The sequence below is a fragment of the Seriola dumerili genome, unplaced genomic scaffold (genome assembly GCF_002260705.1).
Source record: "Seriola dumerili isolate Sdu_G_001 unplaced genomic scaffold, Sdu_1.0 BDQW01002174.1, whole genome shotgun sequence".
Classification (NCBI taxonomy): domain Eukaryota; kingdom Metazoa; phylum Chordata; class Actinopteri; order Carangiformes; family Carangidae; genus Seriola; species Seriola dumerili.
This window is the reverse complement of record NW_019176429.1, coordinates 150,327-177,384: the sequence shown is the minus strand read 5'-3', so window position 1 is coordinate 177,384 and position 27,058 is coordinate 150,327. Positions and strand designations below refer to the sequence as shown.

General features: G+C 40.4%; 2 protein-coding genes across 2 annotated transcripts in view; both read left to right on the top strand.

Annotated features, from left to right (window-relative positions):
• hnrnpll (heterogeneous nuclear ribonucleoprotein L like) overlaps positions 1 to 14,463 on the top strand; it is a 53,901-nt gene extending 39,438 nt beyond the window's left edge. The window contains exons 8-14 of the mRNA XM_022769040.1: positions 5,220 to 5,291; positions 6,607 to 6,824; positions 8,855 to 8,976; positions 9,585 to 9,786; positions 10,261 to 10,318; positions 10,466 to 10,564; positions 11,353 to 14,463. Of these exons, the coding sequence (XP_022624761.1) occupies positions 5,220 to 5,291; positions 6,607 to 6,824; positions 8,855 to 8,976; positions 9,585 to 9,786; positions 10,261 to 10,318; positions 10,466 to 10,564; positions 11,353 to 11,408 (827 nt within the window). The 3' untranslated portion in view covers positions 11,409 to 14,463. The remainder of the gene's footprint in view (positions 1 to 5,219; positions 5,292 to 6,606; positions 6,825 to 8,854; positions 8,977 to 9,584; positions 9,787 to 10,260; positions 10,319 to 10,465; positions 10,565 to 11,352) is intronic.
• A 1,928-nt stretch (positions 14,464 to 16,391) lies between these two features.
• Positions 16,392 to 22,733, top strand: cdk1 (cyclin dependent kinase 1). The gene is made up of 8 exons (XM_022769027.1): positions 16,392 to 16,459; positions 17,121 to 17,163; positions 17,371 to 17,527; positions 18,786 to 18,909; positions 19,591 to 19,761; positions 19,868 to 20,031; positions 21,506 to 21,647; positions 22,468 to 22,733. The coding sequence occupies exons 2-8, from the start codon at positions 17,127 to 17,129 to the stop codon at positions 22,582 to 22,584; spliced, it is 912 nt and encodes a 303-aa protein (XP_022624748.1). The 5' UTR covers positions 16,392 to 16,459; positions 17,121 to 17,126; the 3' UTR covers positions 22,585 to 22,733.
• Positions 22,734 to 27,058: the final 4,325 nt, after the last annotated feature.

The following is a 27,058-nucleotide window of genomic DNA, read 5'->3' as shown; positions in this document are numbered from 1 at the left end:
AGACCTTCATTTGGTTCTTGTGTACTGTGCTTAATTGAGCAGCTGGTAATGAATCAAACCTCCAGGGTTTGTGGTCTGAGGAGGATTTGCTTTGTTTTTGAAGATAGAAGAAGTGGATTGATGTACGTAATGTTACTATCAATGCCAACAGGAGACCGTACATAGTAACAGGAAATAGTACCTCGTGCGCGTCAACACTGAATACTGGTTCCAGTTTTAGTGAAAACATCACAAATAGTGATAGTTTATACTTCACTTGTGATTTTTTTTATCTTCCCGCTGGTATTGCTGCACCACTGACCAGACTCCTGTCGCTTTCAACTGTTACCACCTCTTTATGTTTATGGCCTCATGCCAGCAACAGTCAGGGCTGGAGGGATTATATTTTTGGGTCGCCGTCCATCTCATTCTTGTGAATGTGAACTTCTTCAAATTTGGCATAAACATTCACCTGGACTACTGGACCGATTAGATTTTGGTGGTCAAAGGTCATAACTCAAGAATTCATACACCCATTATGAAACAATTTAGCACAAATATCTAATAGGATGAAATGATGAAGTGATGACATTTTATATCCAAAAGGTCAAAGGTCAACTTCACTGTGACATCATAATGTTCTGCAAAAACACTTGTGGTCATTATTCAACACTACCTGTATACCAATTCAGGGGCCGCATCCTTCAGAGGCTGCATTTAAAGACTGATTGCATCACAGACAAGGCTCCTTCAAATGTGTCCTTCTTTTCCTGGGCAGGATCCACTCGTTGGATCCTTTGTTGCCCGACCGATTAATTAATGAAAGCAAACAACACAGACAGAGAGCCTGAGGATCACACTGTTAAATGAAAGTATTGAGTTTCAGCTCAGTTCAACAGCTAACGATACAACTGTTAAAACCATGGACCTTAAAACCTCAAGTTTTATATTAAAAAAAGTTATGTTGATGGTTGCTAGTTTGCGAGGAGCCACGCTTTGCAACGCAACAGTAAGGGCGGGCACAGCTGGTGACGCAAGGCGAAAATCCTCTGTAGACCAGAGCGTCTCATTTCGGTTCAGCCTTCGTGGTCTATGACGGCAGTGAAGGACCACATCTCCATAGACCGTGTCCTCTAAAGGATTCAGCCCCTGAATAGGGACACAGGTTGTAACTGAGGAAGGGGAGATTGTGACCATATTTCCGGTTGGCGGAGGCATACAACTGCGAGGAAGTAGTTCTAGTCCACCTCTGTTGTAACAGCATTTTTTCAGTGTGAACTCAAAACATGGTTAGAATGAGTAGAAAGTTTGCACCTGGGACAAAACTAAAGACAACAGTGACAGAACCAGCACTTGTGAGTGATGCTGATATAACAATGATGAGATCGACCCTCTGGGTAAAGATGGTCATTGAGCTCATTATCTCCCTACCTCCCTATCACTTCTCAGAATGATATAGATGCTTAAATAAACCAGCAGACCAAGACGGCAACATTTATTACAAAGCAAATAAAGTTTGTCTTGCTGGAGTCTTGCTGGAGTTGAACCTGATTAGCACAGATTGATTATTTCAGTTCTGGCCTTTGAAATGAGACACCAGTGCTGCTGGAGCCCAGGTGGCATCCGGGGGCAAATCTCAGTTGGAGCTCAAGGCTCATACTGAGGACGACAGCTGTACTCCAAATGACCTCATTGCATGAATGTGGAATCATGGAACAGCTCAGCAGTGTGAAGTAAAGAAGGTCAATCACTGTTAGATCCTTGATAATATATTTTATTTTAAGATGAATAATTACTTAAGATACCCATGCTCTGTTAGCTCTGTGTTAATTAGATGAAATGCAAATGCTGCTGCTGGATACAAGTACTAATCAACAGAAAATAGAGGACTTGTTTTTGTCTCAGCTGGTTCATTGCAGTGAAGATCAAATGGTAACGTCACATGAAGAGGCTGATGCTCACAATAACTGGGCTCAGCTGCCTCTGTGACTAAGCAGATTCTGCGATGGTGCTGACTATGTGCTGCTAATCTGTGGTGTGAAGGTCAGTGCAGAAGGCCGTCCTGCCGTGTGGATTATCTCCAGGCCGTCTCACTTTTCATTGCTCTAGTACATTTCCTCTGTGTGTGTGTGTGTGTGTGTGTGTGTGTGTGTGTGTGTGTGTGTGTGTGTGTCTGTCTGTCTGTCTGTCTTCAGGATACAACACAGCAATGCATCAGCACTCTGCCACTTAATGTTGCCCAGTGTGTGCGTGGTGGTGGGGAGGGACTAACTCAGGCTCTTAGAAAAAAAAAAAAAGTCATTTCAATGTGCCTCCAATGTAGTTTATGGCTTGTGTGTAGTATATACACTGCAGTATGTAATGCATTCTCTGCTGTGGATGAGAATGTGTGTAAATGTGTTTGATAGGCATGGTGACCAAGGTGATGTTTTTGTCATTATGATGATAATGTAACACAGGTTGATGTTCTTTCGTGCTGAGGGAGAAAAAAGAGAAAGCTTGATGCCTCACAGGTACTGTCTCTTTCATATCTCTGTTCACATGACCTCTGTATCATTATACCTGCCTCTCTGAATAAAACCGCATTAAAGCTGTTTATTTCTTATTTACTCACCTGCATCATTGTTGTAAAATGTATTGAAGTTTTATTTTTCTGTAGACGCATTACCCATGATTTCTGAATGTACTTTGTACGACGGAGTAATAGGGCCACATTGAGGGAAAAAAATCGGAACTTTTGAGAATAAAGTTTTAATTTTACAAGAAAAAAGTCATAATATAATGAGAATGAAGTGGTCATTTTATTTATTATTATTAATGTTAGGTTCCATGTTGTTTTAGAGGGGAAATATCAGAAGCTTTGAAATGAGGAATGTAGAGCATCTTCAGCAACCACATTGTTTGGTTCATCAGCATCATCACCATCAGCATCATCATCAGGACATTGAAGAGATTGTGAAGAATTATGTTTTTTTCTCTTGAAATTTTTAATTTTTAATTCTCATTAAATAATTACTTTATTCTCATATTATGACTTTATTCTCGAAATTTATGATTTCTTTTTTTTTCTCAATGTGGCCCCAATACTCCGTCGTAACTTTGAAATCTACTCACATACTTTCAAATCACAAAAATGAGGAAACAATGCATAGTGTTTGTGAATACAGCAGCTGCTCTTCTATCTGACCTTCTTACCTCACACTCCTGGAGCATTTGTTTTTGTAATTCTAATCTCTGAATGACAGGAGACAACACTGAGGCAGAAATGACACGCTGTTCAAGTCCCATGATGTATTATGTTTTATATGAGTGAGTAAAGAAGGCCATCTCTGTCCAGGTAGTATTTCAGGGTCAACCATGTATTTTGTGTGTTTTTTTTTTTTTTAACCAAAATATTCTTAAGTATGTCAAACAAAATGCAGAACTAAATGGGTTCTTCAATAACTGCATGGAATACATGCTGTGGTCAGCTAGCTTCATTGCTGTTGTAACGGATTCTATTGTGATAAGTTTTCAAATTATGAAAACATCCAGAAAAAATGTTCAAACCACTCCTGCCGCATCCTCCTCTGCCGTCCGTCCCTACTCCTCTACACTTCATGTTTGAAATGCGTGAGATTTCATGCACTCAGAGGCTTCCGTTTATGGGATGCTGTATGGCAGAGATTGGTGCCACAACAGTGGCAAGTTATTGTGTCTCAGATCTCAGCTATTAGTTAGGTGAGAACATTGACAGAGGCCACTGGGCTCTGCCAGGATTGTGCCCTGTTCTGTTTCATGGACAGAGTCTTGTGGTGCAGCAGGGTCTGGAGAACGTCCTGTGGCCTCCTGTTGGTTTTATCGACCTGTCATCTCCATGTACCGGGGCAGCTTGCAGGCGAGCGTGAAGGGGCAGGGCCGCCGAGACCTCCATACTGGTGGTACTCTGCAGGGCAAATACGTCAGGGCTCTTGCTCAGGAGTGATAGAACGATCAAACGGCTTCAGCAGTAATGTGGGTGTTGCGACCGCTTTGGTGAAGACAGACCTGAGCCTGAAGGCAAAGCTCCAACCCTCACCTGTAGTCATGAGCTTTGGGTAGTGACCAAATGAAGGACATCGTGGACAGAAGCACAGGAAATCAGTTTCCTTTGTGGGGTAGCTGTGCTCTCCCAGGAGCTGAGACTTGTGCAAACAACTCAGAGTAGAGTCACTGCTTCTTCGCTTCAAAAGGGGCCAGTTGAAGTGATTTGGGCATCTGATTGGGATGCCTCCTGGAAGCCTCTCTCTTGAGGTTTTCCATGTTTTCGTGTCCAGGTGTGAGATTACCCCAGGGCTGACCGAGAACCTGCTATAGGTAGTACATCTTCTATTGGACTAGAGAATGTCCTGGGATGCTCAGAGTTTGTAGCTTGGATGGAAGGATGTATAGACTACCTTGCTTAGCCTGTTGCCAAGGTGATGGCTGAAAATGGGTGATGATGGATGGACAGAAATAAAATAAGAAGTTGTGTTATGTGTAATACGAATTTCCCTTTAAGGTTCTGTATTTTTTCATGTTGCTCCAGGACTACGTCTCCAGGTGTGCAGCCATTGTACCTTGTACCTCTGGCTGGAAGTGCACCTTTGACTGTGCTGTGCACTCAAACCCCTGGAAGCGTTGTTGTACGATAATCTGATTACAGTTGATAAGATGGATCCATGGTTTGTTGATAGGAATGGCCCATTGGTAGTCCTGACAGCTTCCGCTCCACATTATGCTCATAGTTTCTGTTCAAGATTCAACCTCAAACATGACGTGGTGTTATACTACTCTGTGGCTGTCTGTTAAAGGATATGCTGAAGGATATTTTTACAGCTAGAGTCTTATTGCTGTTGTTTATGTGTAAATGTAACCTTGTAATCACCAAGTTAATTGCTGAGATCTGAGATCACATCAACAGAACAGATTATAAACAAACCCCCCGAGTGAGTGAGTCAGAACAAAGAGAAAACAAAGGTGACCAGTAAAATGATCACACAAACCGTCTGTGGTTAGCCCAGTCCACGACTAGCAGCCATCCAAATGCAGTTTCATGCAGTCACACTGGGTTCAGTTCACCTCCTCCACTTCTACTGTGGAGTTGTCTGAAGTAGTGACTGTAAAGTCTACAGCTGTTACTGAAGCCCGCTTTATTAAATTACTGTGTGTGTGTGTGTGTGTGTGTGTGTGTGTGTGTGTGTGTGTGTGTGTGTGTGTGTGTGTGTGTGTGCGTGTTTCAGACCGTGGAAAGGGCAGGCAGAGACAGGCCATTTTAGGAGAACACCCTTCATCCTACAGTGAGAACGGCTATGGTAAGACTAAGACACACACACACACACACACACACACACACACACACACAAACATAGAATTAAAGTGGTAACTGAATCAACTGCCTTACACAATGCTGCTACTTCATCTACAGTTCCCATACCTCAGAGGTGAAACCTGACACTCTCCCACACACACACACACACACACACACATACACACATTCACTCAGGGTAGGTGCAGATTTCCAGTCCTGTGTAATGGTCAGAGGTGCAGCAGTAGGTATACCTTCACCTGCATGGAAACAGATCCCTGTCAATTACACTGTCTTTACTTTAAGCTGTCTCACAACACACACACACACACACACACACACACACACACACACACACACACACACACACTACATCAGGTGATACAAGTACCACATGCGTGTATTATTGCAGCATGAAATTCCTCTACCACATCACACACACGTGTTTGTCCTCCTCTATACAGGCTTGTGATTCTTCAAACATACAAACAACATACACAGAATATGTAAATGATAAGTTAGGATTGTCTCAATGCAATAGTTACACACCATCTGTACTTTGAAAGACTAATGGGTGGTTGTGGTTGTTCCTCATAAAGGAATGTGGAAGGGAACTCTTCCTAGAGTGTTCGGCTGAAGTTAAATTGAGGGTCAACCAGCCAAATTCAGTGGGGAATTCCCTTTTTGTGTTTCTATTCTCTGCTGCAGGTCAGCAAGGAATCACAGTCTGGAGACAATTTGTCTCAAAGATCCATAGCTCCATATTTTCCTCTCCTCCTGTGTTTTATTTGAAGTGTTGATCCATAAGAAGATATATTTGTAGTTTTAAGAACCAAAAACCATCTCAGTGTAGTTTTACATCTCCTCTCTCAGGCTTCTCTCTGGAGCTCTAGTAACAACAGGTCGGTGAGCCAATCAGAAGAGAGGAGGCTCTGATAGTCTTTGAACAAAATGGAAATTACAACAGGTCTCATTTATTGGTGTGTACAGGGGTGGATGGTCACTAGGGGGCAATGTTGGACAATGTTGGCCAGAGAAAGGAATTTAACATAGTGCAGTTAATTTAGTATATGTGAGGTAGTAACAGAGAAACAAAGTAAAGAATCATCATCTCTTTCTTTGAATCAATCATTTCTGTCTGCTCTACTGGAGTTTTAACTGAGTGAATCTATAAAATGAGAGTCATCAGAACACAGTTACATCCAACAACAACAACAACAACAACAACAGATAAAAGCATTACGGTTCTCATGACATTCATTTCACTAAACCTTACTGAACTGTCCTGAGAGTCTCAGCTCCTGCTGTCTCTGCCTCCTCAGGTCCACCCTGCCCCCTGCTGCCTCTGCCCAGCAACAGCAGGTACAAGCTCACCTCAGTGGACGTTCCGGACATGGTGTCCTACCCTCTGCCCCAGTCGTCCTCTTCATACTCTGGCCACGCTCCTAGCTCTGTTGCCATGGTGAGTGGCCTCCATCCATCCAAGATGAACTGCACCCGCATCTTCAACCTCTTCTGTCTGTACGGCAACATTGAGAAGGTAGGCTGTGTGTGTGTGTGTGTGTGTGTGTGTGTTTTCATATCTTCATATCTTATAATAAAGCGTTTTCATAAAAATGAAATGGGCCTAAAAGGTGAAGCTTTAGTTTCCCTGTACTCTTCTTTTTAGTTTACTCCATTTCACATCTTAACAGTTTCAACCATTTTTGTAATAAACAACCTCACCACATCTTTACAGTTTAACATCTTTAGCACCTCCTTTTCTCTTTCTGTCCCTCTTATATCCCACTTTCCCCATTTATTGTCAGCATCAGCATCAGGACATTGAGAAGCTTGTAAAGAATCTGTTCTGTTGTTAGACAGACAAACAGCTCAGACTGACACTGACTGTCCTTTCACCTGTTTGATTGATTGTTGTAATATTCCTAAAAAGTATGTTTTTTTCTCTCAAAAATTTTACATTTTTAATTCTTGTAATATTACGACTTTTTTCTTGTAATTTCAAACTCCTTTTTTTCCCTCATTGTGGCCTTAACACTCCATTGTAGATTAAAGTCCAGGTCTGGAAAGGACGGTATCTGCGTTTGGTGACCAGTGACCTCTGATCTATGGTGTGAAAACCTCACATTTCCACACAGTCAGAGAAATAAAAAGTGTGTCCTGGTCATAGTTCAGTTATAAAATCCTAGAGCACCACGGAGCGTCTCTCCTGTCAGACTGCTGACTGCCATTAGCCGAATATTGAGGTAGAGGAGCTTGTACCAACATCTGGTTCAAAGCACTTTAGGTGACTGTACTGACAGTCACCACTGGAGTTGAGAGCATCAGAGCAGCCAACAGACACAAGTCACACTGTCCACCTATTCCACCACCAGTCTTGAACATTTTGAGACAAAACACCAGGGGCCATATGCATAAATGATGCGTACACACAAAAACCATGCATACGCAACGCCATTTACCACACATGAATTGATATTTATTAACACAGAATGGGTCAACTCACACATTCCTTTGACCATGTGTTTTCCTAAGTGATCCAAGTTACAGCGAGGGGAATATACAAAATAAACTGAGACATGTATAAAACAAAATAACCCACCTCAGATTGCATTCTTTATCATTATTATAAGTTTTTCCCATTTATAAAGCAATAAGAATTTTACAATTCATAAACAGAAATCATTTTTATTGCATCATTTAATATCCTGATTATTCATTGTGAGTCATTCTGTAACTGTTTGATACTATTTGAATATTTACAGATCACAGTGTTAGAGCCTGTGGAGCCTCGTTCAGACTCTCCTTCTCTCTCGTCTTTTCTTCTCTGTGTCTGATCACTTGTGGCACAGACTGTGTTTTTATACAAACTGATTGATTAAGGGAGAGTCTTCATCCATTTATGGCCAATTGTGGGAGTGGAAATGAGGCTCGTGCACATGTGCCCTATTTCTCAATGAGTGAGATTTATAAAGCAAAACCATGTGAACGCACGGCTTTATAATTCTGATGAGAAGAATGGGTATGAATATTTCTGGCTTTGTGCGTACACATAGCTTTAGTCATTAATCCATACAGAGTTTTATGCATCTGGCATCTTTTAGACTGACATGACTGACCCCCACCCTGATGATAATAGCCTAGACCTCCGTACACTATCATCAGCGGCATTAATACACCTGCACTGAAAGAGCTGAGCAGTCAAATCCACAGAGGAACTTTCTGTAACTTTGGTTAGAAATGCTGCAATGCACCATAGAACTGGCCACAGATCTGATCACAGTTAAACATACATTCTGTCATACAGACTTTGGATTTCATCCAGGCTACTTACTTACAATGGAAGCACACTGGGTTCTTTTAATGGCCAGTATAAGGAAATAATTACAGCAGGTAAATGTTTCAGTCTTGACTTGTAAACGTGTCCTTTATGGAATCATTCCAGATACGTTTATGAGAGTTACATCTGAACATCATAATGTGTGCTCCCACATTATGTTGATTTGGTGTGTGTGTGTGTCTGTGTGTCTGTGTCTGTGTGTCTGTGTGTCTGTGTGTCTGTGTGTGTAGGTAAAGTTCATGAAGAGTGTTCCTGGTACAGCGCTGGTGGAGATGGGAGATGAGTATGCTGTGGACAGAGCCATCACACACCTCAACAGCATCAAGGTGTTTGGCAAGAGACTCAACGTCTGGTGAGAAGTCGATCGCCACACACACACATGCACACATTTTTTATTTCATGTCTTTCACAGTAAAAACTGATGAAAGACTTGACTTTGACTTGGTGTTCATGACTTGAGACTTGACGTAGACAGATGACTCAAATGGACTTTAAGTATTTGCATTTTTCTAGATATTGAGAAGTTACTTTTGGTTTTTGAAACCTGATTGTGTCATTTCTACTTGTCTTGTCTTGCTTGATTCTCACCACAGTAACTTGAGACTTGCTTGTGACTTGTACATGTGTGACTTGCTCACACCTCTGCTATGAACTATATAAAAGATCTAACCAATCAAATCATAGCTGTACAGTGAGGCCGACTCCTACTGCAGATTTCTGTAGGTTAATCAACTGTATTTATTACTAATACTTTCATGCCCTCATCATCATGTTAGACCTGTATGAATTTGTAACAGGGAGTTTGTTGGAAAGCTCTAGTAAATGAACACTGCTTTGAGTGATGACATCACTGCATATAAACCTGATTTGTGACATGTTGGCGATATGTTAATGGTATTTGTGTTGTCATGACGTGATCAGGCACCTTTTGGTCACATTGGTGTTTTGTCATGTGTACAGTGTGTCTAAGCAGCATGCAGTGATCCCCAGTCAGGTGTTTGAGTTGGAGGATGGCAGCAGCAGCTATAAGGACTTCGCCATGACCAGGAACAATCGCTTCAGCAGCGCTGGACAGGCCTCCAAAAACATCATCCAGCCTCCATCTGCAGTGCTGCACTATTACAACGTCCCTCCATGCATATCACAGGACCACTTACTCAGGGTACGGTACTTCTGTCTGATTGATGTCCTGTTTGTTTCTATGACATTTGAGTTTAAAATACAGTGAAAGTGCTTCCCTCCAAGAGGCCCGTCCTGTTCTTCTGTCTCTTTAGTGAACTGACATCAGCTTTCGCTACATGACAACTGTCTTCAGCAAAACCATTTGTGATATTATATCAACAGCAAATATTGGATTAAAGTATATGTGTTTATATGTAAACAAACAATGTTCAACAGCTGTTCATTTTTAGTATCATCCCAGATTTATCATCAAACCAAACAGTTTTAAGCTGATATCAGAAATAACATGATGCTGGGAGGAGCAGTGTCTAAATGTCTTTCAGTGAGTGGAAACATATGGAGATGTGTCTGTGTTGAAACCCACCTCCAGATCAGGCCATATGGTGATTGTAGTTTCACATTAAGCCTTGTCTAATGCAGCTTTACACTAACTGCTGTGTGTTTGTTTTGGCAGCTGTGTACGGAGCATGACGTGCCCGGCTTTGTCAAATTCAAGATGTTTGATGCCAAACGTGAGTAGAATGTTTAATGTGTAACTTTTTATTGTTTTTTTTTTTTAATTAAGCTGATTTTTCCTTTTGTAGTCAGTCTGTGAAAAGATGTCTATCTTCCCTTTCTCTGCTGCTGTTTTCACTCATCTTCTCCTCTCTTTCTCCCAGCCTCCTCTAAGACCATCTCTGGCTTGTTGGAGTTTGACAACAAGACGGAGGCTGTGGAGGTTCTTACTGTTCTCAATCATTACCAGATCAGGATACCCAGTAAGTCCACTCTGTCAAGATTTCATCCAGATCAACTATATTTACACCTGGAAATAAAATCTATGTATTTATACCCAATATACACTTTTCTCTTTCTATGATGCTGACTGGCACATCTTTGTTTTCACATGTAAGACATCAGGGAAGACATACTGCACAATAATCCAACTAAATGGATATTGTGAAAGGGATATGTGTTGTATGTTGTGCACTTAGCTAACCAGTGTTAAAGGTCCCATACAGTATAAAGGTCTCTGTCCATGTGTAGTTTGATTATAGATCAGGTCTAGGTTTTATATTAATACTGTGAAAGTATCAAAGCCTCAGTCCACAGAGAAATGCACACAGCCTGTATTCAGAAACTGAGCCTTAAAACCAGCCGTCAGGACTTCTTTGTGATGTCACAACAAAGCAGTCACCGCTCTCAGCCATGCCCCAAGCCCCCAAGCTAATTGAATTAGTATTAATAATTACTATTAAAAAAACATCATAACTATAAGCTATATATTGTCATCACTGAATAAAGTAGAGAAGACTGCATCAGGAGGGAGAAATGAATATGTGACATAAACGTGTTAATACCCTGTCATTGATACAATTTTATGAATTCATTGATACTTGATTGATACTTGGTTTAGCTGTTCTCATTTAGCATTTCTCATTTCTTATCAGTCAATATGTACTCTGATTACATCTGTGTGTGTGTGTGTGTGTGTGTGTGTGTGTGTGTGTGTGTGTGTGTGTGTGTGTGTGTGTGCGTGCGTGCGTGCGCGTGTGCATGGTTTCAGATGGATCCAACCCTTACACCCTGAAACTATGTTTCTCCACCTCCTCTCATCTATAAAAAGCTGCAAAGCACAAGGAGAGGCTGCTGAGCCTGGTGACAGTGGTGATGGCTGAACTCTGACCTCTGACCTAAGAGAGGGACGGGGACCATGAGGGAGTGGAGGAGAGATAAACTGTGAAACAAGAAGAGAGTGAGAGAGACGGCCTTTAAAGGAAATAAAGAAGATGGAAAGAAAAGAGTTAACACTCCGAACACCAAACATCCGCCCATCATCCAACCGTCCAATCAAAAGCTGACAGACTAGTGACTGTCTGAAATCATGTCTTTATATTGTCATGAGGGATGTCTGTAGGACACTGCTCATGTGTTTGTCCCAGAAGTCTTCACTGCATGGTGTCTTCAAGACAGACAGAGACTGACTCTGAGAAATCTACTGTACAAACCTGAGTCCACTCCAGCTTCAGTCAGTCATCTCTAAATCATGAGCTTCACACGTAGAAGATTTAGACTGAAATCATATTTTAATGTTTAAAAACTGATGAGTACAGTGTGTTGCTTTGAATTGTCATTGAACGTATGTAGTAAATATGGATATGATTTTCTAAGTTCTCATTTAGGGTTTATTAGAACTACATGAACTTCTCTGCCTCAGCAGCAGCAGCAGCAGCAGCTGCAGTGAGGCCTAAGGACACAAGTGTCACTCACACTTTGGCCCAGAGTCATCTCAACCACTGATATGTTGTTAAGTTTGCTGGCTATTCATGGTCCTCAGAGGAAGATGTGGTGTTTTGGTGACCCTCTGACCTGACTTTTCTCATACGGTCAGAATCTTCAGCCAGCTCCTGGTATGTGGAAAATTAAAGGCAGGATTCCCATGAATATTTGTGTTTCCCAGCGGATGAACTTTAATGTTTTCAAAAAACTTCTGTTATTTCTTTTAGCTCCATCATCAGCTTTACCACCATCACCAAACCCATACATAAGAAATATAATGGGCTCGGATTTTCTGAGCACATTCATTCTGCTCAGATAATAACCTCTTTGCATTTTGGACGTTCCATGATCTTCCCATTAGTGCCACCTTCAGGCAAAAACATCAACTTTGCATACAACATGTCTAATAATGCAACTGGCAGATTGATGAAACACTCATGTTTCCATGGAGATGAACCCTCTTGATTGCAAAGCTTCAATCACCTTTTCTCTAGAACCACCCCCAGGACAAAAGGTACATTTTAAACCGCAATGGTGAGACTCGAGAATAACTAAGTTATTATCATGCACTTTGTTCTGTCTTTCAGATTGTGAGGTGTAATGAAATTACAGCCTACAACTCTTTAATGTCGCTTTAATATTTTAAAATAATCCCATGGTCTGAAAACTTGTTGGTGTTGTATATATACAATCTTCTCTTTATTCTCACATGGTACCAGTGTAATATTACAGGGACTGCCCATGAGTCTGTGCATTGTGTTTATGGGTGTGTTTTGTGCATTTGTCAAAATTAAATTTAGTCAGCAGAACATTCCTAATGCACCCTCACCAGGAAACACATCGGTGCCATGTGGCATTTCCTGTACCGTCTGAGTGAACACACAGAGCTGCAGCCGATTGTGTCAGTTCAGAGTCTTGATTGTGATTTCGGAAGGTAAATGACTGGAGGAGAGCTGCAACAGTGTAATGAACGTGTTCATAGAAGTGTTGCCCTACTCTCTGTGTTGTACACTGATGGGTTTTCCCTAAACACAACAGATAAATGCTGGTTTATCTTAGTGGGTGTTGAGCCAAAAACAATATTAGACAAGTAGCAATTCTGCCTGCATGTGAACACAGTGCTTGTTCGATGCTTTGACTAAGAGATTGGACCTAATGCATTAACATCATCTGACCTTTAAAAAACAGTCCTGCTTTTTATCCTTATGTCCTTAATGTGATGTATTTCCTCTGTAAACAGGATTTTGTTGTTTGTTGTGACTGAGGAGTTAATCAGTGTAAACCAATGGGACATAATTGATAAGATTTGAATACACCTGAAATATGTATTACACATATGCACTGCTTTTTAAAATGCGATGAGTGCACAACTACAGTAAGACAAGTGTGTCAAAGTGGAACTGTGATAAATAGAATGATTTTACATCAAAACTCTGGAATTACATATATTGAAGGACATTTTTTGCTTTGTCATGTTAAACAGCATTTCATTTTTTCTTGTAGTATTTTCATTTTTATAATCTAATGCTAAAATAAGATTTTATGTGGATTTTGCATGAAATGTGTGAATTAACAGGCTACCTAAAATCTGTAAAATGCACAGGCATAGATGGATTACTGACCAGGCACAAGATAGGTCTGCTGGTCCCTGGGCAAGAGCCCAGTGACTGTTTGAAAGTCATACTGCTCAGTTAAAGGACAGTCAAAATGACTATATAGGAGGAGTGGGGAGCCTTTTGCCTATCTGTGATCACAGGGCCATTTTCTCATAATCCGTCCATGTCCAGGCCCAAAGTAATCGGATACAACGGGCTTCTGAGGCAAGTGTAGTAACAGAAAGCATAGTGTCTCTGTTCCATCCTGCATCTCATACAGGACATGCAGATTTCACTGCTCCAAGCCTCTTTTTTTTTTATAGTACACCACGATCCATCACACTTGAATTAAGGCATGCTTTTTTATATGACAATAAGGAAATGGTGTGAAAAGTCTCCACAGACGAATCCCGTTTAGTCTGCAGTTAAATTATTACTCCTTTAGATGCTGTGAAACAGTTTCATTAAACAGACACCGGGGGGTTAGTATGCGTCTTACAGCACTTAAATCTTACTGTATTTATAAGGAGGTTTTATGTATTCTAAGCTTTTGAAGCCTTGAAGGTGGTTTGATAAGCGGGGACTGTTGTCACTCTGACAGATTCACAGGTTTCATGATTTTAGGCTGTAAAGGTTTAATGTTGTTAATAGTCTGTAATCACTGACAAAACATTTAGAAAAATACATAGAACTATATTGTGCCATTCATTTAAGAATCCCTGTGGTTGTAACTTACATGTACATGTTCAAGCTGAATAAAGTCAAGTCTGGGGCTGTAAGGTCTATACACACAGCTCAAGTCAGCCATCTCCCATGTGTTTTCATTCACAGCTTAACTGTATTCACATAAAAAGGATTTTTAACACATTCAAGGTCACTGGGATTTTTGACACTCATCAGCAGAGACAAATGCTGTCATGTAAAAGTGATAAGATATTCCTTTATTAGTCCCACTGTGGGGAATTGCAGTGTTACAGCAGCAAAGTGACAGTACAAAGGAAAAAAAATGTCAGTACCAAGTACTTAAAAAAGATAAATAATATAATACGTATAATTAGACATTAAATTTAACAAAACACAAGACAATAGCAGCTGATAAGTAATGATACTTGAACTTCTTTAGGCAGGTTACATTTAAAGCAAATGACAGACATTTAGCAGACATTGTGAATTTAGTGCTGTTTTCTACACTCGCCAAGCGCTTTATTAGCACCCCGTACAAATACTGGATAGTTCCTCTCTTTGTTCTTGAAACAGCATCAGTTCTTGGTGGCATGGATTCAACAACATGTTGGAAACTTTCCTTTGAGATTTTTCTGCTCCGGTGTTGGTGAGTCTGTGTCCACCGCAGCCTCAGGTTTCTGTTCTTGGTGGAACCAGACATGGTCGTCTGCTGTTATAGTCCATCCACCTCAAGGTTGGATGTGTTGCTCATTGTGATGCTTTTCTGCTCACCAGTTGTAAGGAGTGGTTATCTGAGTTCCTGTAGCCTTAAAATAGAATGAACCAGGTTCAAAGACAACACGTGGAAATTGCAGAGAAATAGGAGAGTCAGCTGAACAGATATACAGTCTATGGTAGTACCACTATGACACAGAACAATCTGGCAAAGAGTGGGGTTTATGTACTGCAGGCTTCGGGTGCAGTTGATGAGTGTATTGGCAGCAGGTGGAAACATACACACACACACACACACACACACAGAGACAAACTGGGGACAAACGGGACAGGAAACAGGAACGGGAAAACATGTATATGACATGTATAATGGAGGTCAGACAACAAATGTTTGTCCCTGTGGCAGGTAAAAATCAGCCATGATACCAACCATTCATATATGATATGAATTTACTTATTCCACAACACTCACTGAAATACTGCATGTGCAAACATACACCCCATCATATTACACACAGAGCTGTGTGAATCTTATGCCCAGCTTTCAATGAGAAAATGTAACACTTGTTCACCTCCTCCAGCTGAGCTCTTCAAGACACATCTAACTCTCCATTCAGTATTATATAGGGTATATTCTGTCCGACAAGCCTTACTGTGTATTTTCTGTTTCTTCCGTTAACCTGAAACATGCTGCTTTGCTTCTCTGTGCATATTCTGAAATGACTGGCTAATACTGCATTGGTGAGTAAAAGCAGCACTACATCAAGACAAAACAACTATTATTTTGTTGTAGCCATAAACAAAAACTTAGGTTACAAGTCTCTGCCATAGCCTCCTAGTGGCTGTAGTTCCCCAAAATAATAAAGTTTTGATTTTACCTAAATCAATGAGGTGTCCCAGTTTTCTAGTAGAGTAGATATATGTGTATTTGGCTATGAGGAAAGAAAAAACACTGTTATGGTGACAGAAGTTCAACCTCTGGGACAAGCCTAGGCATAGGCTAACCCTGGGTAAGGGCATCATTTTAATAAAGATAAATACACGACTGTACATGTATACATACATCTGTGTCATGCCTGACATAATTAGGTCTACAGTTACAACTATACTGACAGAATTAATGCACATAAAACGCACAATAGATTGGAGAGAGGAAGGTGGCCCCTGCCTGAAAGACGAAACTCTGGGCAGGAACATAATCATCTACGTCGGCGCGTTCTCTCCCGCTCAACTCATGTGACAGCGTCCTCTTCCCTGATTGGCGGTTTTGAAATACACAGCTCAAGCTCATTGGGTAGTTTTGAACCGCTGCAGAACTGTGGTGAATTCAAAAGAGTGTGTGAGCATTCCAGCGGCAGTCTGTACAGAGAGAGTACAAACCGCAGCGAGCCAGGCAGTCAGGTAATTATTATTATATTTTACACTGGTCAAAACAGGAGCTGAACAATCTATCAAGATAGTTGAAGACGTGGACAGAAATAATGTGGACAGAAGTTGGTCACATCTTCGGCTAGAAAGTAAATGGAAGATACGCTGGGCGATTTAGCATTAGCTAAGCTAACGTTGGTGACCTTATCTTGTTCAGCTAGCTTGAAGAAAACGGTAAACGTTAATCGTAACCTGTTTATATCATGGCCGTCGCATCAGTAATATTACTTAACAAATAGCGAATGCAAAAAAAAAAAACACCGAAAAAATATTATTCAGGCAACATAACTCCAACGTTAATGTGCTAACAGTTTGAATAACTGACCGAGTCTTTGTATGGTAAAAAGTCTATGATTCTCTCCTGTAAATTGTTGGATTAACAGTTAACACAATGATGTGCCGATTTCACGCTGATGATAATGTTTCTGCAAATTACATCAGCCTCTCTCAGCCTTGTTTCGCGCAAAAGCTCTTTTTACACTGCAAGTAAAACAGTCACCATAACCCAGTGTCACTAGCAGATATGTCCTTGTAGTAAAATTTGAGTATGTAATGAGATGGTAAGTATTGGCTGAACGTACTGGGAACTAATGATAGTTGCTGAAGTATGACAACAAGTTGTTTTTTCTTTCAGGCAATAATGGAAGACTACTTGAAAATAGAGAAAATTGGAGAAGGTTGGTCTAAATGTTTCCTTTTTATTTGTCCAAATTATTCAAAGTGCTATTAATGTTGTGCTGCTGAAATTTACATTGACAAATGTTTTCAGCATTCTTCCATTACCCTTTTACGTATTTTAATCAACAATGTCATGATTGTAAAGTTTATTCAGTGTCAGTTTTGCTGCATTTGATCAGAATTACATTGGTAACTTGTTCTTGCAGGCACCTATGGCGTGGTGTATAAGGGCAGGCACAAGGTCACAGGACAGGTTGTGGCCATGAAGAAGATCCGTCTGGAGAGTGAGGAGGAGGGTGTTCCCAGCACTGCTGTTAGGGAGGTCTGTCTGCTTCAAGAGCTGAAGCATCCCAACGTTGTACGGTATGCTCACTTTGTGTGGAGTAGATGGTGTATCTGCAAATTCTGTCAGGTTAAAAGAATTTAAAGATCAAATAAATTTTCCATTCTATGAAATGCCAGTGGTATCTGAAGACACTTGTAGAAAACAGCTGTGGCTGATTGTCTGCCACTGTTGTTGTTGTAACCTATGTTGGTTGTGAGTGGTATGTCACTGACAGTTTTCGGTATGCCGCTGCTGTTTTACTGTCTTATGTGCTAATAAATAGTATGCCACTCATGTTCCACTGTCAAATACCACTTCACACAGACCAGTGCAACTGCCACTAGAACAACAGTGGCAATCCCTCAACCCCTTTTGGATCTGTGTCTCTCAAAATAATGCCACCATGTGGGTTACAAATCACAAAAACACCTCACCATGAGAAGCATCATGTATTGCCATCTGGTAATATGTTACTATGTCAGCAAGGTGTTGACTCAACTCTTAGTATAAGTGGAGTTTAGGGCTGCCCCCTAAAAGTTGAAATGAGTGAAAGTTGACTCTCATTTCCAGTTCACTCATGGCACTTTTTTTTTTTTTTAACCTCCCTCACAGTACAAAGTAATGCAGGATCAATAGTGTGGCAGGCTGTAAACTAAACAAACCAAGTCTTAATGACTTGATCACAAAACTAATTATGATAGAAGTAGAGACGGGTAATGAAAATGGAGAGCAGTACAATGCCTGACAGCGTGAGGCAGAGGAGCGGAATCGTCTCTGTTGACTCCTCAGGTACTTTCAGCCGCAGTGTAATAATTAAAAATTAAAAAAAATTCAGTGAAAATGCACAAATGGCTATTCCAACTGAAATTGCAATATCTGCCAAAATAACCGTTATAATGATTTTTTTTGCCTGTCATGTAGCTCTAATAATAATTTTGAGTGAGTTTAAAAATGAAAAATATAAATAAGAAAAAGAGTGAAGCAACAAGCCGCAAGACCCTGACCAATTAATACTAGTGCATCCTCTGTCTTGGCTGTGAAAATATAGATTATAGAATTATGCTATTCATGTGACAGAATAATTCACCCAGATTTTGTTGTTGGACATGTTTGATCACCCAGCCCAGTGTGTTGCCAGATGATGATTTCATTCATGGCAGCTGCCTACAGTACATCCAGTCAAACCATTCACATACAGTATGTGAGCAAAGAGGAATCATAAGAGTCACAATGTATGGGGGAAAAAATTAAATACAGTGAACTAAGCCAGAATATGTGTGTTTGTGTATATCCCAGACTCCTTGATGTCCTGATGCAGGAGTCTCGTCTCTACCTCATCTTTGAGTTCCTGTCCATGGACCTGAAGAAGTACCTGGACTCTATCCCCTCTGGCCAGTACATGGAACCTATGCTGGTCAAGGTAATTGTGTGTTTGTGATGAATAAACTGTCAGTGCAGTTGACCTGAGGGATCTTCAGACTATTTATGTGCAGCAGTAGCGTGACAGTTTTGTTATTGCAACATGGTGACCTAAAATGCTAACATCAGTCACGTGCTTTAAATTTCTGGCCTCATTAATTGCTTTGTAACAGTTTGTCTCATTGCTGTCTAACTGGTTATATAGACAAGCTGACTATAGTCAGTCATTTTAAAACTCATAAGGGCTTTACATTCAAGTTACAGGGGGGAGTTCTCTGTTTTGCTAATAATGCTTGTCCAGATTTTCTTTTCATCTGGACTGAGGGAACAAACCATTAGCATCACAGTTAGAGAACGTTAAAGTGATAGTTCAGGTTATTTTACATGGGGTTGTGTGAAGTATTTGTCCATAGTCAGTGTATTACCTGCAGATGATTTGGGATAGCCAGTTTGGAGAATTGGGAAGGAGCACCGGGAACAGAAGCTGAGTGATATGCTGCTGTGGACAGGGGGAGTGGAAAATGTGTTTTAATCATTGGGGAACACTGCTCAGGGTTCAAACAGTTTGGGAACCACTGGTCTTCAAACAGATTAATGTATGATCTGTCCATTCAGTTTCATGGCTGTAAATATGTGTCCATCTCCATGTTCTCTCTCCTCCCCTCACCTCATCACCTTTTAGAGCTACCTTTACCAGATCTTGGAGGGCATTTATTTCTGTCACTGTCGTCGAGTCCTCCACCGGGACCTGAAACCCCAGAACCTCCTGATCGACAACAAGGGAGTTATCAAACTGGCAGACTTTGGCCTTGCTCGGGCCTTTGGTGTCCCTGTCAGGGTCTACACCCATGAGGTAAGTATCCATTCACACACCGCTGCATAAGGGGATATTTGGTTAACAACATCAACAAACAGAAAGCCTCTAAAATGACACACACAACCCATATGTGTGTTCTCAGGTTGTAACTCTTTGGTACCGGGCTCCAGAGGTCCTTCTGGGTTCACCCAGATATTCAACCCCTGTTGACGTGTGGAGCACTGGAACTATCTTTGCTGAACTTGCCACCAAGAAGCCTCTGTTCCATGGAGACTCTGAGATAGACCAGCTCTTCAGGATCTTCAGGTAGACCCACCAGACAACATCTACGTCTGTTTAGTAAAACCCTCATCAGCTGTTCAACACAGATGTGAATTCAAACATGTAAAGTAGTTGCTGAAGTCAGCAGTAAGTCATTCATAGTATTATACTGTTTCTACATCTGCCACAATATTTACAGCCACTACATTTTCTTCCATTTGAGTGAAGCTGCTGCTGCCATCAGAGTTGAGTTTTTTATTTATGTATTTAAAGCAGCATTATATGTTATTACATGGATGTTCAGATTGGGTAAACGTGGCTTACACAAGACACACACCTTTAAATTCACTATGTTAACAAACTAGGGTTCCCATGGGTCCTTGTTATCCTTGAAAGTTTTTGAAAATGGACATGAATAGATGGTTCTATTCATGTCATTTAAGTTTTTTTCTTTTTACCTAACGTAAGTAAATAGGATTAGTGTTGCCGTCTACATGTGTGCAAGAGACCACACAGTCTGCCATCACTGTAACATAAAAAGTGTTCACATTCAAGTCTTCTCTGCGAGCTTCTGTAAACTGCTCGTTCTCATCATAAAAATTCTTAGGCCGGGAACACACTGAATGCGTGGAGGCTGCGGAATGTCTTGATTTTGATCTCAGCGCACATGTTAACGGACATGCGTCTCACAACCTGTTGATGTCATATTGACATCATAACAGCAACATTACATAAAACTTACTCCGTCCACTATAGTTGTCTATGTCTAGACAGAAGCTGAATATGATCACACATGAAAAAAATTGAATATATTTTTTTTAACCATTTCAGCAGCTTCATGTGGAGAGAGACATTTTACTGATGTTTTCTGTCAAAAATAAATCAGAAATTAATGTACAGTGAAAAGAATTCCAACATTCCAACAACCTGCAAACTCCTATGTCGAGAGTTAGAGCTGCAGCAGCAGAGACGCAGCCAGTGTGAACACAAACACGTGATTCTCCACAGCAGCTCAGCGATATCAGCTGCAATGCAATGCAGTGCAGGCAGTGTGTTCCCAGTGTTAGTGTTGTAACAAGAATTACACTTGATCTCTCTATCAGCAGATAAATCTATGTTGTTTATTTTTTTGTTCTGTCACCTCTCTATCTCTCTATCTATATATCTATTCCTCACTCTTCTTTTCAACAAGTTGGGAAGCCGACAGCAGCCTAACTTTGTTTTTGAACTTCAATAAACATCAAGAAATGTCTGGCCATCATCCTAATATTAATAATAATGGCATTATTTGAATGAAATGGTACATAAGTTGTATTTGCTGCAGCATTTGACTAATCACTAACATTAAGCCCTGCAAGCCCCTCCCTAAAAGTTCCTGAAGTATAATAAAGTACTGTCACTGGAGCAGGTACAGGTGGGTTTAGTACCTGGTTCCCCCAGTTAAACTTAGGTTTACTTCCTGAGGTTCTTGTAGCTGTCCTTCTCTATTTGAATACTTCTGTCTGTTTGTTCTTTCCAGGACTCTGGGAACCCCAAACAATGATGTGTGGCCTGATGTAGAGAGTCTACCTGACTACAAAAACACTTTCCCCAAATGGAAGTCTGGGAACCTGTCATCAATGGTGAAAAACCTGGATAAGAATGGCCTGGACCTCCTGGCAGTAAGGACTACTTTGTGATGTCTTAAACGTCAGGCCTTTATTGTTTGTCTGCGCAGTAACAAACATGTAGTTGAATTACAAACATCATCTTACCTTGTGAGCTTAACACTGGTCCTTCAGGGTTTCTCCTCTTTCAACCAGCCCCATAGTCTCAAACCCCAAAACTTTAAGTGCAATCACCGCATCGTTTGATACTGTGCAGCACAGCACTACAGTTGTGTGGCTAGTCCATCACTCAGTCAAAACATTGAGTAAATAAGTAAGTAAATTAATTAATCAACGAGTTCACCTGTGACATCAAAATGAAATGTCTCTTTATCATTTCTTGATCAAATGTCTGCCACAGTTTCTCTCAGCAGGCCCTGAGAGACTGTGGCACACCTTTAGATATCCAGTTTACTAAGAATGGCGCAAATAAAATCATTAAATCAATAAATTTGAGATGCTGAAACCATAAAATATTTTTGGTAATTTTACTTGCAAAAACAACTAAAACATTCATTGATAGTCAGAATAGTCACTGATTAGTTTCCTGTTTATAGACTAATTGTTGATCGGACTAATGGTTTAAGACCTGAAACTGAAATACAGGAATGTTCATTTTGTTAATTCGTTTTTTAAAGCACTTTTTTAATCAATACCTAACAACTATTGTTGGTCAAGTGAACTAGCAGGGGAGGTTGCAATTAAACAGCTAACCTTTCCTATATAATCATGAGACAAACATGTCAGTTTTCTTCAACATGTAGAGGCTGTGAGATCTCATTGGCCGTCCTCGCTGTGAAGACATTAAACTGACTCCTCTTCTTCTCTGCTTTAGAAAATGTTGATCTACAATCCTCCGAAGAGGATCTCAGCGCGGGAAGCCATGACTCACCCGTACTTTGATGACTTGGACAAATCCACCTTGCCCGCTGCCAGCATCAACAAGATCTGAAACGCATACTGACTTTACATACAAACACACCCATTGTGAATTATCATTCTGTAAATACTTGTGTGTGAAAATTGTTGTAGACCTTTAGTAATGTTTTGTCTTTCAACAACGTCTTTTCAATAAAACTGCACTTTCTGTGATTCTCAAAACTTTAATCTTCTCGCTTCATCTAAAAAAAATTTCTCAACATTTGCCTGAAGCAGGAACAAGGTTGAAATGTCTCAATTACTAAAATGGTTTACAGCTTAAAGAGTACATGACATGTCGGAGCATTTGAGTTCTTTACGATCCAGGATCTCATAGTGGTAGATCAGTCCATGGTACAAATGTAGACTGGATCCATTCAGCGTAGGTCAGAGACTCGGAAAATGCAAACTCCACAAACATTTTCAGCTACAGGTTTTAAAAACTAAACATTTTAATATAGTCCACATGGATTTCCCTCCACTTTGATTTCACAGCCTTGATGACTGACTATAGATGCTAAAAGTTTGTGACCTAAAACCTAGATACTATCTCAGAGAGAAACCTGAGTCTGTTAATGAGCACAGCATCATAATGTCATATTTTACCTCATAAATGAATGAATGGGTTGAAAGTGATTATTTAATGCAGTTATGCTCGTTCAAAGAAGAGGCCTCACCTCAGCTTTGAAGCAATAATAGCTGAGTTCAGGACAGTTGACACATGAGTACAGATGTCATCAATCTTCCAAATTTTTTTTTATTCTACTTCTAAATATCACTTTAAATAGCATTTCCCATGAGCCTCAGCATTTTATCCTCTCACATACCAAATACTCCACTCCTTATCTATTCATGTTGACTGGCTTGTAATGAGTAAAGTTGAGTCTTCCATGTGAACATGTTCATAGCTGAAAGTAAACTCAGAGTAAACTGATCAGCTGACCAGGATCAGTGACACTGACGATCCCAGGGAGAGTCTGACTGAACTGAAGTGTCTTCATGTTAAACTATCAATACAGTGTTAAACTACTTTAGTGCAAGTTAAAGCTCTATTCAAAATCTTACTGACAATTTTATTTCTTTCTGTTTTATTGAGAACCATAGACTTTGAATGAAAAACAAGGGCCACCATGTTGTCAGGAGGTGAAAAGAAAAGAAATCTAAGGAATAAAAAAAAATGTTTTCATTAAACATGACAGATGTAATTTCATGTATTAATAGTCTAACGTAAGATTTTGTCTGGCCTGAATATGTTTTAGAATAACATGTTTGGGCGAGTAAACCTGTTTTATAAAACAGTCATATTTGTCACATATTGAGAGTAGAAGTTGGTTTTTCCACAGTGAATGCTGCGTGAACAACCTGCTGCTGTGACACAGGTGAACTGAGCTCAGACAAAAGGTGCATTCGACTTTATGTGGCGCTGCCAGCACTGACTTGATGTGACGCATGCTGGACATTTTTCATGTCAACACATTGTTGTATTGTTCCATGTTTACAGAACCTAATAACTCTGAAACAACCTGCTGACGGACTGACTGACTGACTGACTGACTGACTGACTGACTGTAGAATCTGGAGAATAAAAGCTTGTAGAATATGATACAAAGACTTTAGACATGGACATAAAAACAACTGATCAACAAAAGGAGCCTTTGTTTTCGTATTTTTATTTAGTCAGTGATGGAGTCTGGTCGTGATAAACACAGCAAACATTTCAAACTAAATGAATCTTTTTTTTTAAACCTTCAAACTCAGACCTTGGTCTCTGCTGAAGAATCTTCTGCCTCATCTTTATCTAACATCTCCATGGTTAGGACACTGACAGGTTCACACATGACTGACAGTGGAGGAGTTGGCTGTGATTGGTTTTTCTCCTGTGGTGAACACAGTGTATGGTCTATCACATTTGCCAAAACAGAATAAAATTCATTTAACTGACTAAAATGAGTCAAGGACTCAAGGACTACAGGACTCAAGTAAATGTACTTTAGTTACTGTCCACCCCTGCTCTTATATGGTTATCTCTATCTAAGGGACAGCCCTTTTTTCATATGGGCATCAACACTATAGTTTTCATTTCCAGCAGAAAGCTGTAAAACAGTTCAGATCAGAGTTTGTTACTGTAAAAGAAGTGATGTTCTTATAGGCCATCTATGTCATTCTCTAGTTTTCTTGTCTTTTCATCTCCTGACAACATGGTGGGCCTTCTTTTGTATTCTCAAGTCTATGGTTCTCAATAAAACAGAAAATACAAACAGAAATAAAATTGTTATCTCTCTATAAGAGTTGCTCTAGCAGGTATTTCATGTGTGACTTTTCCCTCCACACACCTTAACCCATCACCCTCCATGTTTTCATAAAACACTACTGAGATTTAATTTCATGTGTCAAAAGTCTAATGTAAACTTGTGTCTGGTCTGAACATTGTTTGGGGGAGTAAACAGTGTGAATAGATGTAGCAAAATAGTCATGTTTGTCACATATAGTAACATATTCAGGGGAACTCTCATCATTTCTAAATTTGAGTTTAAATTACATTAGATTAAAGTTTGACACTCTGCCCCTTAAGTCACCGGCAGCTCATGTTGACCCTCGAGCGTCTCCTCTATACAGAAGGTGACGCAATTTCATACCACTGGCACTGCCTGTAATTCGTCAGTAGTATGAAGCACAGAGTTGAGTATGTATAAATAATGGTATATATGCAATTGTCTCTGGTTAAGTCGCGCTACGGGAAGTAGACTGTGTCCCACGTGACTGCAGTCCTTCAATACCCCCTCCCCTGAAGTCAGCGATGTTGTGTAAAAAAGTGATTGTCAGCCAAAATGTGATTGCTGTCCGCGGATGCGCGCACGACCGCTTAAAGCTGTATCGCACAGTTTACATTTATAGTTTAAAGCTGCTTTTACCTCAATCAACAGTCATAACGTGTAAATACACACAACTTTATGTATATGGTAATAGCAGACATGTCTTTGTGAATCTTTAATGTTTATTATTCATTAGTCGAAAGCAATTTTATTGCCTCTGTTGACAAATTAAAGTCACTTTTTCTCTTAGATGTAAAGACTTTCTCCACTTCATATGTCACTTTTTTTGTAGAAAGTGTTCAGAGTGTGATTAGATATGTTAGGCAAGAATGTGGTCATTTTATACTTGCCCCATGAAGGCCTAATGGCTGAAACTTGTATGTTTTTATTGTTGTAATGAAGCCAGGAGAAAATAAAGGCTTTTTAAATCATCAAAGGTGTTCTCTTCCTCAAAATGATTGAGGTAAAAGCAGCTGCAGATGGATGTAAACTGTGCGATACAGCTTTAAGCGGCCGCGCGCGCTACCGCGCGCGCTACCGCGGACAGCATTCACATTTGGCAGAGAATCACTTTCTGGCAGGAAACCTGTAGCCAAGTCAGGCAAACGATCTGCAGAAGGAAAACTGGAAAGGCAAGTGTTTGTTTCAGTGCAGTTATCTTGTTTAACAAAAACAAAGAGCCACTGTTTTTGAATCACTTTAAAGTAGAAATGTTTCTTTTTTCACTCGGTTGTCTCAGTTGTCACACCCTGGACTGCAGTTGTTCTTGTATGACGCAGTAGCTACTGACCAACTTCCTCAAACAAAGGGTCACTTCTCATGTTGAAAGATTTCTACTGACCTGTAGAATAAACAGCTGGTAGAACATGATAAGTCTGTGAAAATGGCTATAAAAACACAACTCAATCAACAAAAGGAGACATTGTCATTTTTTTAGGCAGTGATGGAGTTTGGTCGTGGTGAAAAATGAAAGGAATTTTTCTTTATTTCTAAAATTTCAAACCTGGACTTAAGATAAGGCTGTGGTGCTGTCAGCGCATTCGTTTATTTGCAATAAGAGTTCTCCACTCGAAGTTATCCGTCGAAACCAATATTTATTTGCTATTAAAGAATCAAAATCAGCATGTACATGGATCTCCTCCGATCTGAAAACCACAGTCTGCAAACAGTTAGCTGTGGCCAACGTCCCAGAGAAGAGTGTCTATCTTAGCAGTTACACAGAGTTTTGTATATATTTTTGTAACTATCTGCTTGGTGAAAAAGCTGGGGAGAGGCCGTGGTTTAGACTCAGCTCTCCCTTCGTTGGTGCACAGGCTGGTCCCCACAGTGCCTCCTTCTGAGCTGACTGCACCTGGAGAAAAACCTGTGATGTATGGGTATGACTCCTACCACTAGGTGGAGTATGGTGTGTTGGTTGTGATCAACCCGTTGGAAGCTGTAGAGGAAGAAGCGGTAAATAAAAGACAGCCGTTCTGCAATACAGTTCTCCGTGTGTGTTTACAACATTTATACATTATTACAAAACCTACTCTCCCTTTTCATGTAACCGCCACTTCGCCATGCTAGAAGTTGTTGTTTACTTTAAGCAACTGAGGCGGTCACATGACATCCTGTTCTTCTGGTGTCTCCCTATGTGTGCGTGACTGCCTTGAGTTTCACCCTAGCGCCCCCTAACGCATAGCAACAGTAATCATC

Excerpts from the sequence above, each read along its gene's own strand:
- cdk1 (XM_022769027.1), top strand. The coding sequence starts at position 17,127 with ATGGAAGACTACTTGAAAATAGAGAAAATTGGAGAAG. Across the intron at positions 17,528-18,785 it reads AAGCATCCCAACGTTGTACG|ACTCCTTGATGTCCTGATGC; the intron begins GTATGCTCACTT and ends TGTATATCCCAG. Across the intron at positions 21,648-22,467 it reads ATGGCCTGGACCTCCTGGCA|AAAATGTTGATCTACAATCC; the intron begins GTAAGGACTACT and ends TCTCTGCTTTAG.